General features: G+C 40.1%; 1 protein-coding gene across 2 annotated transcripts in view; it reads right to left on the bottom strand.

Moving 5' to 3' along the window:
- Nucleotides 1-14,216, bottom strand: part of LOC100745242 (probable G-protein coupled receptor Mth-like 1) — a 158,747-nt gene that overhangs the window by 6,114 nt on the left and 138,417 nt on the right. For both annotated transcript variants that reach the window (XR_004460958.1, XM_003486392.4), the window contains exon 6: nucleotides 7,652-7,790. Coding sequence is in view for 1 of the 2 variants with exons in the window: in XM_003486392.4 (XP_003486440.1) it covers nucleotides 7,652-7,790 (139 nt within the window). In the remaining variant the exon portion in view is untranslated. The remainder of the gene's footprint in view (nucleotides 1-7,651; nucleotides 7,791-14,216) is intronic.

Here is a 14,216-nt window from a genome sequence, read left to right as displayed (position 1 = left end):
AATTCGCCTCGCAGATTCGACTTTTATAATCGATCCCTCCCGATGCCACATTTAGCAGGTTGCCATGTGCGAAACTGGCCCATGCAAGTAAGTTCGAATCAGGTCGACTCAGCCGTTTCCACGCGAGAACGCCAACTCTACTCGCCGCTTTTCCGCTTTGCTTACCTCTCCGCTCTCTCGTTGATCGCCGCGTTATTTTTGAACCACCACCGGTTGCAAGCCGCGAGATGTTTGCATATTCCCCGCTCGTAACAATTAGGCGGCGCCTCGAAAATAGAAGATTCTTGCATCCAGCTATTACGAGATGCCACGCGACCATGTTACGCATATGTATTATGATAATTACGGTTTAATGCACAGTGGAAATAAAACCATCAAAGGCAGAAACATAATCTCAATGCACCGGCTGTCGATTAGATTTTACTACATCTTATTTGAAATCAATTAACTATTTGTAACCGGTGGTCTACTCTATACAAAGCTCTTTTAAAGTCGTTCTTTTTACTATATTCCATCTCAATATAAGAACATACCAGATATCTGACAAGTATAGTAACAAATCTAAAGCTTATAATTATTATTTAATTTTCCACAATAAATTATAGTAGACAATTTCTAACGCGTCCTTGTTTTTTTTGATATTTCAAATTTTTTATACGGATCCTTAATTGCCCAAATTTAAATAGCGTGCTGTAGCCAAGAATTTCCGAAGCCTTTGTCTTAATTTTTAATTCTCCGTGTATCCGATTTTTTCGAGTCTACGATCCAATGAATCTCCACGTCTTGGATAGCACAGACGTCTAACAAGTCGAGCAACAAATCTGATATTGCCACGTGTAGAATTATTTGTCTTTCAAATTGGAACAATAGTCAACAAGACGTGACATGGGTACGAACGCAGACTGATGGAAATATCGTCGGGATTTCGTCATCAATGATGCAAGGCTTTTATTATCGATCCACCGTTATACGAGTATGTACGGGTAGTACCGGTTCGTCGATTATTATTCGGATGAAAATTTTATCGTGCGGAGACTACTGAAAAATTCATCGGCGTGCACCGCGGGCCGATGGTTTCAATCCAAACAACGAATTGGCGGAACGATCGGCGCATGAAAAATCTCTACAGCCATAATGATATGCGAAGAAAGCAAATTAGACACGCGTCCACGAATGCAGAAGGTGAACTCGCGCGTGCAGGATGAACCTTTCACCGTGGTGGGAAACGTGGAGGCGCGTGATAAGCATGAAGGCCCATCGAACAGCGGAATGCAAACAAACGGTCGATCACCTGTGCGGGAACAGCTGCACCCAAGAACCACGGTACACGATGAACGCTTGAAAGGCGAGGAGAACATGAAAGAGAAGATTTTTGAGAACGTACTTGACCGATCAAAGTCCCGTCGAATCGGCTTTGTATGCCAAACGACGAGCAAGAAGCAAGGACAGCTACGGATAATGGTCAAATTTTATATACCCCTTATTCCTCTTTTAAGATTTCACCATTTCTGTTTATCAATAGTGTTCGTTTACTGCACTTGGATCGTGATCAAGACAAACAGACTATCTTTGATGTTTTATCATCTTTTGTTTTGATCTACTACTTGCTATATGTGCAGCATCATGACGACTGATGCATTGAGTAATTTTACAGAATAACGCGCACTTGGTACGTTTCGATTATTAGATACTGTGAAAATGAAACGTAGAGCCTGGTAAAAAAGAAAAACACTTCGTTAGAAGATAAAAGTATGCCGATAAAAATATTAAGAGGTACATTGTAAAAATTACCCTTCAGAATAATTTTAGTGTATTTTCAGTATATTCGTCACACTTGCCGATAAAAATATTAAGAGGTACATTGTAAAAATTACCGTTCGGAATAATTTTAGTATATTTTCAGTATATTCGTCACACTTGCCGATAAAAATATTAAGAGGTACATTGTAAAAATTACCGTTCAGAATAATTTTAGTGTATTTTCAGTATATTCGTCACACTTGCCGATAAAAATATTAAGAGGTACATTGTAAAAATTACCGTTCAGAATAATTTTAGTGTATTTTCAGTATATTCGTCACACTTGCCGATAAAAATATTAAGAGGTACATTGTAAAAATTACCGTTCAGAATAATTTTAGTGTATTTTCAGTATATTCGTCACACTTGCCGATAAAAATATTAAGAGGTACATTGTAAAAATTACCGTTCAGAATAATTTTAGTGTATTTTCAGTATATTCGTCACACTTGCCGATAAAAATATTAAGAGGTACATTGTAAAAATTACCGTTCAGAATAATTTTAGTGTATTTTCAGTATATTCGTCACACTTGCCGATAAAAATATTAAGAGGTACATTGTAAAAATTACCGTTCAGAATAATTTTAGTGTATTTTCAGTATATTCGTCACACTTGTCGATAAAAATATTAAGAGGTACATTGTAAAAATTACCGTCCAGAATAATTTTAGTGTATTTTCAGTATATTCGTCACACTTGTCGATAAAAATATTAAGAGGTAAATCGTAAAAATTACCGTTCAGAATAATTTTGGTATATTTTCAGTATATTCATCACACTTGATTTTAGGCACAGAAATACAAGCAGAAATATTTTTAATACCACGTATCGTATTCTACGGTTTGGTGTAAATTCGGGGTATATTTTAACGTAGAAGACCGCATTTCGGTCTACTTCTACCAACGCCATCTCACTCGAGGATTGCATCCTCCGTTCTACGTCGTTGCTAGAAAATTTGTGGAGAAACGAGTCGATGAACAGTTTGAAAGATCGAGCACGAAATTGAGAAGGGCGGGTTTCCATCGAATCGAGGCGGAGGAAGGGCGAAGTAGAGTCATTTGAAGCAGACAGCCATTCGTATTTTTGTTCGACGCTTCAAATTAATGCCACTCGCCGCGTTTGGAAAGAAAGTAGGATCGCGAATCCAGCTACGTGTTAATTGACGTAACGAGACAGAGGGGTGAATATGGATTGTTAGCGTCTGTCTGAGACTGAAAATATCGACGGCATCTAATAATAAAAAAAAAAGAAGAAAAAGATAGAAAAAGAAGAAGGGAGAAAGAAAGAGGAAGAAAAAAAGATCTGGAAACGACACACCGATGCATGCTTCGATCGCTCGTTACACTCGTAACGCGGAACATGTTTAATGAGGACCATTTCGTCTGGACGTTATTATTATATGGATGTTCTTTATATAATCAGCGTGAAATAACGAAAAAAAGAAAGGAAGGAACGTTCAAAGTGTTAGGTATTACGATTGCAATTTATGAGAAACTTTGCAGCTGCATAGGAAACACCACTGGCCGAAGTAGAGTCGTTCGAGTTTCCGTTTATTGCAGTCTATCTCGATAGATCAAACACGATCTTGGTGCGATCAAGATTTATTTCGAACTCTCTGTGTCTTCGAAGAACTTTTAACGGAAAAGATAGAACGACGTTTCTGACAAAGAGATGTGATTTTCTCGGAAATGACTCATCAGGGTCGAACGGAAGAAGAGAAACGACAATACGAAGGGTGAAAAAAGGAACATCAAACGAAATATTGGCTATAAAATAAATTTATCTATTACGTTTGTAAGAATTTACATTAGTCGCGAACACCGCTAAAGCTCGTCGACCAGCATATTTTCCATTGCTTCCGCGAGATCTATCCGGAATCTCTAAAAGCTGGCGAATACACAGGTATCCACTTTACGATCCACGAAGATTTTCCAGCAGAAAAGAGACGATGTCGGAACAGTGGGAGGTTGAAAATGGAGAAGAAACGAGAACGATGCAATCGTAAGGACTGCATCTACCCGCATCATCCAGCTGACGGTTACAGCGCGTGTTTTATCACGTTTACGTTTCGACCGGCAACCTTGTCGTTTCTGCTCGGAACATAATTCAAAAGTAAGTCCTTTTCTTCTTCTTCTGTCTCCTTTGAACGCTATGATACACCGACGAGGTTTTATTTGCGACGCGTTTATTTTGGCAGCGACGCTGAACTTTTAAATCGCGAGCAGAGAGCTCACGACCGGCGCGTCATTCATTGGTCGCTACGTGAATGAATGATTTCGTCTGAACATCGATTTTCTGTGATTTTTTTTAATTTCTGTGATCTTTTATTTTCTCAAGCGCTGAACGATAATGTATTATAACGAGATATTTTCGAAACGATAAATTATTTATTTATAAATTATTTTCTGCTATCTTCGCTTGTTTATTAAGCGTTTAAATTCTTCGTTTTATTCGATTAAACACAAATTATTCGAATATTTTACGTTATAGCAAGCGAAACATCGCTTTTTTTAATGGTTTTCATGCGCATTCCAAAATCGGACATTTTTATTGGAACTTGCTATTCAAAGATGTCTCGTAAAACGTCATTTTTATACGAGTTTCTTATTTTCATATTCGATATCCGATCAAATATTTTCGAAGCCTACTGTAGGGAGTGAAGTAAAAGAAGTTTAGTTAACGTAGACCCGTGCATCAACCTTGACAGAGATCAGAAGAGTTTCTATTTTTACGTATTTATTTTCTTTTTCTAAAAGTGATCTTGTTCGTTCTCGTCTTCTATTGCATCCTGTACATTCGTGACTCGTTCGAACAACATCAACTCGTTTAACGAGTATTCTTTCATCCAACCTACGTATTTTTACGTTTCATTTCTTCGTGGCACCTTGAAGAATTGCAAATATTTGCGATAAATCGAATAAGCATCCGAACGATCCGTCAAAATAACAGCTCGCTGAAAGTTACGTGAAAAATATTGCGAATTAACGCACCATGAATCAACTTTTCGACGAGATTTCATTGAAATCGAGATCCCTCGACAACCGTATTGTTTCGAAAAATCCTTTAAACAAAATCAATCACCTTTAGCGGCATAAACCACCGGTTTAGTCATCTCTTCCACCGAAAAACAACCTTCGTCTTTACTTTCCACGCTATTTTAATCAACTTACGCTTGTAACACGCGTTATGCTTTCCATTCGAGTTTCTAATTTCAACTTCAACTCTCGTGTTTGTTCTTCGATTGAAAGATCAACGAATACAATATTTTGCACGTGACACAGTGTTGGTTTTCATCTGATTACTTTGATTTAAAAGCATATTGAGATATCAAACGTATATTAGCGGAATTATAAGAGGAATTTCCACTTGAGTATCGGTCTGTAGCGAAGTCGATCGACTCAACGACACGACGTCTATTTCGATCATCATTTTCACGGCACAATAACAAAGACAAAGCTGCAGGAACTATCGAGACTTCGGAAAACTCGAAGAATGCTCCCCGAAGACGAATGGGTCGGATAAACAGTAAATTCTTTGAGGGATACTTCCAACCGGATGTGAAAATATCACGTTTCCCCATCGATCCTTGGCATCGGGCGACGAGCGTCGTTTGACGAATCGCATTTTTTTCGGATATTTATGCCTGGCAGCCGGTAGCTTTTTTACAGAGCAACCGGAGCTCAAAGGAGAATTTATTTTATCACGGCCGCGCCGACAGATATCAGGCATCGAATCGTTATTTTCCATTCGCACGCCGTCCCTTCGAACCACCTTTGCTCCCTCGTCCCGTCGAAATTGATATTGACGATCTCAATTTGCGATTCTCTTTCGGCCGAGCCTCCTCTTCCCTCACTTTCGCCCGTTCTCTTTCCGCCGATACAGAGGGACCGGGACACACGCTGGTCATAATGGTGAATAGAGATTCTTTCATGTTCGTTTTCTCGTTTTCTCCGTCCATTTTTTCGCTATTCGTAATTTTCCAAGAGCTCGCTATTTTTTTCATTCGTCAGCCGGTTACCAGTTAATTCGAATATTCCTTATATCTCTTTGGCGTTGCTTGAAGGATACAAAGGATAGAAAACAATGGTCAATCCCTCTATCATACGATTCCACCTTCGATACAGGAAACTTATATGTATCAGAGTAGGTTAATATTGCAACGCGAGTGATTAGACTTCTCGCAAAGTTTGATAGACCAAGCCCTTCTTGCACGATAATTCAACTAACAATACCAGCGTACTCGTGTCTTTTTACAACTTCAGAAAATTCAGAGAAAGAAATATAAGACAATAAGCCAACTGATTTCGTAATATGTAAAATTCACCTGCGTGGGTCTTCGTTTGTTTCGTTAACCATTCTACCAAAGAGTTTATTACATAGCGTTCTCGTCACGTGACTTGTAAAATCTCAGAAATAATATTAGTCGAATCGTGTAAGAGGGCTCAGATTCTCTATTTATTCCAATCTCCCTTTTCTTATTGATAAATACGATTTCATCGAAGAAGACTCGTTGTTTCCCACTGAAGCAGCTAAGAATCACCCTCGTTTATTTCCTTGGAATTCCGATCGACACGGAAGCGCTCGTAAATCCCCACTTCCCAGGCGAAACGGCCTCGCCAGATTTCAAAAGGAGACGCGATTCACTTTCTCCGTTCCTTCGTCTCGAGATAATTGCTCGTTAAACCACGAAAGAAAAGGACGAAGGGACGGGGAGCGACAAGATTCGAAGAGTATCTTAATTTAAGCAAACATCCCGAGGTTGAGCGTTCGCTGATCTCGATTATCTATGGATTCCGTGTGAACCGAATGCAACAAACCGGTTATCCTTGATATTTATCATCGGCCTCGAGCGTTTTCCTTCGCGCCGAAATAAAGCATCGTTCGCCGGCAGCGATAAAACAAGAGCACGAAGATAGTTACGCGTTTGTGCGCCGCCTGTTCCTCTTAATCGTTGTGTATCGCTCGTCTCACTCTCGAACAAACAAACCAGGACTTCTTTAACTCGGCTGTATCGCCGACTTAAACTCCTTCGAAGTTTACCACCGAGACGCGTAATCGTTTCCCTCTTAACTTCCCGAGGAAATGAGACGCGGTTGCATCTCGCGGTGATTAGCAAGGACGCGCGCCTCCAAACGTTTCCTGGTAATTTCCGTTTATCTGAGAACTCGGTTACCAGATGGTATGGGTGTAAAGTGCGGCGATAGCGTGGGCAAGATTGAACTGTAGATAATACTCAGGTCAGAAAGAGGTTTCTCTCTATCTGCGATCTAAAGTAACTGGCAAACTTTTAGCGTTTTAGGCTTAGCGCTAGATCTACATCTTCCGTAAACGTAGCTACGGTGTAACGCTTGCAAGATTCTGAAAATAACCCGGACGTAGAGTAAACCGCGTCTTGCGTGTACCCACGGAACTGACGAAAGTAAAATGTTGCACGCAACGTGACGAAAGTTCGATTTGTACGCGTGGATCGTCGATTTTTCTTTTCTCGATCGTTCTGCGAAAAGATCGCCGAGCGGTACCAATGGCACACGTTCTTGGAAGAAATTGGCCAAATATTTACGCGAAACGAAGACCGCGTGGCCGTTCGCGAAGCACGGAATACGTTTACGAATTCGACTCGTCGATTCGCTCGGGAACTTTTTAAGGTAAATATTTCTTTTTCTCTCAGGGATATACGGTTTGAACAGTCATATCCGACGTGTGCAAGACTGGCGAGTATCCGGGAAGTAACGCGTAAACCAGATCGGAACTTAATTTAGAGCTGGCAGATTCGGGGGGACAGTCAGACGCGGTGAGCCGTGCTCCTCGATTTTCCAAGTCGTTCGGTCGAACTGAATGAATTCGCTTACCGTTCTGTGGTGCTCTTCACGAATTCGCCCTTCCATAGACCACAAGTTAGCTCGCGGGCAGTCGCTGCGAAGAATAACAGGTTCACTGCGAGTAGGAAGCCAATGGGACCGAAGAAGTACGCCAAGATTTCCATGTCACCTGCGGAATAAATTTTTAGTGTTCAGTATTTAAGGAAATTTTCTGAAATATTAAGAAAATATATATACCACGTGCATTCTTAAATAAGCACGAAGAAACCACATCTCCGATCGAACATTTATTCAGATATCGTCGAATATTTTTTCCTCTGCGGTATTTTTCAGAGTAATGTCCCTTCAAACAATTCAAAATAATGTCCCACTCTATTTGCAAGGATATTTAAAAACTGGAAGAATATTTTAAGTTGCATATAATTAAATTATTGTACTACGATTTATCGCTCAATTATTCTTCAAATAGGAAAAAATATTATTATGCCTCAGCGAAAATGTGGAAAATAGATAAAAATATTATTCTTCGGAAATGACGATTTACAAGGATATTTAAAAACTGGAAGAATATTTTAAATTGCATATAATTAAATTATCGTACTACGATTTATCGCTCAATTATTCTTCAAATAGGAAAAAATATTATTATACCTCAGCGAAAATGTGGAAAATAGATAAAAATATTATTCTTCGGAAATGACGATAGTCATACGAAAAGAACAATAGATGTTTCCATCTACCATTCACCGCGTCATTGTTAATGCAAGCAGCTGGAGTGTCGAAGAAGAAGTCGGACCTGGAAACGTTCTAAATATCTGGATGTTCGCTTCGAGTCCGCCTGCGTGTTCAATAATAAACGTTCGGATCGCTTGAATGGCGAATCGGTTTATCTTTACGACGTCCGATTGGAACGTGGTCTGTGTACGCGTTTCGATTCATCGAACGCGGAGGATCGTAAGAAACGAGCGCTTTAACTACTCGTTAACCGGAAGTCGTGGAACACTGACCGCCAGCTAGCATTAGCGATTAAACTTATTACGCGAAATGTCGCATCGGGTGAATGATTATGTGGCTGCCTTGTCGTGATCTGCTCGTTACATTTCGAACGGCTTATCAACGGACGTGAAACGCGTTTCAAACTGATAGACTTAAGATCTGGCGGATATCGTAGCGAATCTTGCATCCAATGTATCGTTCAGCGAACTTGAAACCTGTCGCAAATGGCGACAAGATTTTTTCAGCACTTATAGTTGTTCATAAATCTTATTTCTTTTCTTGTATCTTTAAATAACGAGCGATGTGTTCTCGTTCTATGTTTCTTTTGATTAGTTGATCGAGAAGTATTTATTAACTCGAATCTACCACGGTATTTCAACTACAACGCGAATACTGTTCGAAATCGATCAACATTGAAAAATTGTATATGTTTGCGCGAAAGATATCCACCAGATGTTATTAGCGTGTAAAGTTAACTAGAAACATGTAGCTAATTCGAGGCAGGAGTCCAAGGACGGATTTCTTCGAAAATAAAAAGAAATAGGAGAAGAGGAAGTTGGTAGACGAGAACACAGAAAGAGGAAATTTCATCGAAGATCCTTCGTACGCGAATAGTAAAGGAATTAGAGGACGAGTTCCTGAACAACGTGGCAGCATAGGAATAACAACACGACCAATACCATTCGATAATCGATGACAGACAAATAAATCCGGCGACGACTGACGATGCCCGCGATTTCACGAATTCCGACCTCCTTCTGATTCTCGCCTCTCTATTCGCGGAATCGTTGGTCACGAATCGACCAATTTCCACCGTCTTTGTTACGTAAGTTCTATTTTTGTGCCGACCTGACAGCTTTATCTGCGTTTCTAAATGAGACGAATTGAAAGGAGACAAACGCGCCGTACGCAGATTTCGTCACCTTCATTTTTTCCACGTCTACGTTGAACAATTTTTCGATCAAATTTCTCGTATTATAGAATTTCCCGATACATAGGTACATACAGTGGTATGGTGAAAAATTTCGAATCGTTAGAAAAATTCACAGAATCAATGGAAATCCACGGAATGTATAAAATTCTACAGAATCCGTAGAAATGAGAAAGATCGCTTTGGAATTTTGCTATCCTAGAATATCCTGTTGCCAACGATTGTATCAAAATAAAGAATATTATTATTAATAGTTGTAGCGTTAATTTAATAACAAAGAAATGATCGAAGAAGTGTTTCCAGATTTTTGTGTCGGTAATATAAATCTTCGGCAGACAAGATGTTTAGAACAAAGAATGAAGAATTAGTGAGAAATACGTATCTAATGTTCGCCAATGTTTTCAATGTTGTGCTTGTGGTTAATTTAACGGTCCGAATGATAGGAAGAAAAATCGTTTCTGGGGGAGTACGTGCAAGGACAGGGGGATGAAAATAAGATGCGGCAAAAATATCAGTGGGTGCTGCAAATAGATCGATAATTCATAGAGGCCGGTACAAATCGCAGAGTCGGGCCTTGCTGACAGCAACAGTTTGTTTTCCTATCGTCTTAAAGCGTTGGAAAAGATGCTCAAAAGAAATGAGCGCGTCGTCATACTTAATTCCGCGCGCCTACACGAGAACGACGTAACCTTCCTTCATTTATTCTCACGACATCGTTACACTACGATTATCCTCAACGATGATACGTTGTTGTCAAAAGATTCAATTTTGACGCATACATATGTACATTGTATGTATATAGTGTTTCGTAAAATTATTCGAACATTTATTGTAGAATACATACAACATAGATAATGCAAAATTTTTGGAAAATTTAGAACAAGTTTGGAAATGCACCTAAAAGTAACAAGACGATTACTGTGAACATACGTTTCACGAAAATATTATATTTGATATAGATCGTCGTCTTAAACATATGTATTAGGTTGTCCGAAAAGTTTCTTGCGTTGTATAAGGAAATAATAGACGCACGATGTCTTTTGTTTTATATTAGTTCATTGAATTATGCACGAACATAATAATGGAAATAGAACGAAATGGATCGTGTCTAATTCAATAAAATAATATAAAACAGGAATTGTTGTTCATCTATTATCACCTTATGAAACGAAAGAAACTTATCGGACAACCTAATATAATTAGAAGATGAAGATGGTTTCACTAAATAGATACGCGCATCACAGATTATTGATACACATTGGTACAAATTGATTCGTTCGCTCAAATATTTTTTTATCTCTGGGTAGAGTACGTTTGTAATTAATTTTTTACTATTCTCTATATACATTTTTGGATATACTACAAATTTTTCCCACTTAACCATGGTAATTGTGTTCCATTACAATGCTAATGAAATTTCAAAATATTTTGTATAGCACATACGATACATCTACAAAAAGATTTTACAGTAAATGTTCAAATACATTCGCGAACCGGTCTACATATATGGATGGTAACGTCGGAATCAATTTGTTAAAAGGACCCGGCGGACCATGTGTATTTTAATTACTTCGTCCGATATTTTCAATATTCCACGTTTGGATGTCGTTAATTGGATCCATTTGTTTCCCTTTTCAAGATCCGATTACGAGCAGCCCGGGTTTTCGGATATTTCTCGTGGTTACGCTTCCGCCATGGCTCGTGTGTCATTATTCTCTGCAATTTCTATTGCTTCGTTACGCTGTTCGCTCGTTATTCGAACCGATCTCGAAAATCGACTTTATCGTACGAAAACCAACGAGATTCCAACTGGATTACCGTTCTGCACCCAGTTGTCATTCCTTCGTTCGAACTGTTTTCCAGAACAATTTGATTATTCTTGATTTTCACTTGTGTTTCTTTCCAATAACAAACACGTTCGTTCGCGTTATATTTTCTCTTTTAGTAATCTCATTTCTGTTTGTCTAACAATATCTTTTAATTCGAGTTTCTTTGTTTCTCCTTAATAAACTCTAAAGCGAAACTATAGCGTGGTATGTCAGGAGGAACTTAGCCGTATCTGCTTTCATTGTAGCATTTTCATTTTATCGACAAAAATTGAATCCACCCAAGCCCATCCTATATACTACGCTCTCAACAAGAAGATTCGCGATTATTCGTTTCTCTACCGAGTTTCCTTGTAAAAGGAAATATCAAAAATTGCAGGTACTTGCCTCGCTTCTTAACTATCCGAAATCGTCTCTAAAAGCCGCGCAATTTCAACCCTAACAATTGCCGAAAGGTCACGAAAGCGGGCTCCGTTCCTCAATTTTCTCGCAAGCAACGATTTAATCGGCCGACAAGCTATTCTAATTTTTTGTGAAACACAACAGAGGGAAAGCAGCCGGAAGGGAAGCCGGTGGATCGGTAATAAAAGTAAAGTAAGGTATTGGCGCGCGAACACGCGAGACACGATCCTCCGCGTGCCGAAATTACGGTAAATCACGTGAGCCGGTACTTATCGAAACGGCTCGGCGTTCACAGGGAGACGGGAGAGAGGGTGCGTGTCTGGATCCGTTGGTAAGATCGCGAAATCCCGGGAATTCGCGGGAACACCTATGAATATGAATACGTTCGTTCGAATGTAATGCGTCTGGTCTCGGGGCTGGTTTTCGTGAATACCATGCTCTACGTTCCTCCTACCAGCCAATCTGGTAAGTATACGCGCACAGGGAAGCGCGGATAACTAGTTTCCGAGTAAATTGATACGTCGGTACACGTACACGTTGCGTTCGGCTTTTCTCTCTCTCACTTTTTCCTCTCCGTTCATCTTGCGCAATATTTTCATGCGCGTGTACCCTCGCGGCGAGGGTCGAGGAACAGGGGCCCTTTTTCCTTGATAGTTGTAATCTAGCCGGACAATTACCGGGTCGATAAGTAATTGCAGCCCTTATCGAAATCGTGCAAGTTGCCATAACCACTAGGGTGGAAGGTTTCGTCCTTCTTTCTTTCCCCTTTTCTTTTTTTCTTAGTCCGTTTCACGTTGGTTGGATAAAAGTGCGGAAAACGTTGCGATGCGTCACGTTACACGGATGAAACAGAAAAACTTGCGGTTCCGACGAAACACTGGCGTAGTTCGATTTTCCCGATCATCAACCGCGTTTTCGGTACGGTACGGCGACCGATTCGAGCGCTAAACGCTCTTTCATTCCGAGATCGTTGCGCTTTTATCGAGCTCGTGCGGACGAACGCGAACAAAAATGTCCCCGTGTTTCATCCCCTTTCCGCCGCCGTCCGTTGCGGTCAGTCGATGGACAGTGCGTCGCTGATCGAATAAAGAATACAGCTTTTTTCTTCTTTTTTTTTTTTGTTAGTTCATATGCGGATCGCGGTTGCTCTTTTTTCTCCTCTTTTTTTATACCAGAAAAAAATGGCTCTATTAACGTATCGGTAGTTAGTAATTGGGCGGTTTGTCATGCCGACGGTAATAAAATTTTAGCCGCGGTCGCGAAATCCATTCCGCTTGGCGAGCACCGGTCGAATTTTATGGTAAATAAAGAACCATACAAGCCTCGGACCCGTTATCGGGCCAATTCCCTCTGCGCTAAGCGGTCTCTCCTCTCTTTCCCTCTCCCTCTCTCTTTCTCTCTGTCTCTCTGTCTCTCCCTCCATGCATCCCCATAACCACGAGCGCAATCTGCCAGAAGCACGCTCCCAGCGAGGGCCCCATAGCCACTTATCGGCGAGAGGGTCGCGCTCGTCCGCAAACAAACTCATAAATAAAATCCTTATGCGGCAACTTTCATGGATGGCGATGCATACGCCACGGAGCGAGCGAAAAAGATGGAGAGCCGGTTGATATCGAGGCTGCAGCTGACCCAGTTGCCAAACGTTAATCCAGTCGACATGGCGTGGAGTGAAAGACCATCCCGAGGATTTCGTGACTGTCAACGACACGCGAGTATAAATAAACTTGCTCTTGGATCGATCGCTATTTCACGCTGAATCGCGCCTTCCTCTGTTGCATAGGAATTTTAAGGAGATTGAAAATTGGATGGAAGGCCCACACGGACGTGTTCGAACATTTGTGAACGCTTCTTATGAATGTATTATGTACGGTATACGAAATAATATTAAATTTCATTAATTGTTACGAGACTCGACTATCACGATTATATTTATTATCGACAACTGTGAAATAAATCTGAAAATATGCCATGTAGAAATTACGAGGATATATTTCACAAGGATCGCGAGTCGCAGGTACGAAATTAAATAGTCCAGAAGCCTGCACAGGTTGTTTAAAGAAAATGGTTATTGGGAAAGATAAACGATTTTTGAAGAAAAGATTCGTTAAGTCGTCCATGGGAAATCTTCTAATTCTAGTTAAATCAACGATGTAATATATTGAAAATTCAGCAAGGAAGAGAGTTAGATCCTTTATTAGGAATTTTAAGGTACATGATTCAGTTTGTACGATACTATGAAAAATATACGCGGCTGGATCTTTCGTTCTTTATTCTCTATAAGAATATCGTGTTATGAATGGCAATGATATTAATTTAAGCGATGGTAAGTTACTTCTCGAGTTCGTAGAATCTTGTTACAACGTTAATTTCATCTTCCTCCGGCGCGGTTAATACACCCTTACAAATTTATTCGCCGCACCCAAGTTCTAGCCTGGAACGA

The sequence above is a fragment of the Bombus impatiens genome, unplaced genomic scaffold (genome assembly GCF_000188095.3).
Source record: "Bombus impatiens unplaced genomic scaffold, BIMP_2.2 scf_0113, whole genome shotgun sequence".
Classification (NCBI taxonomy): domain Eukaryota; kingdom Metazoa; phylum Arthropoda; class Insecta; order Hymenoptera; family Apidae; genus Bombus; species Bombus impatiens.
Note: the sequence above shows the minus strand (reverse complement) of the source record. Positions and strands in the feature narration are given on the sequence as shown.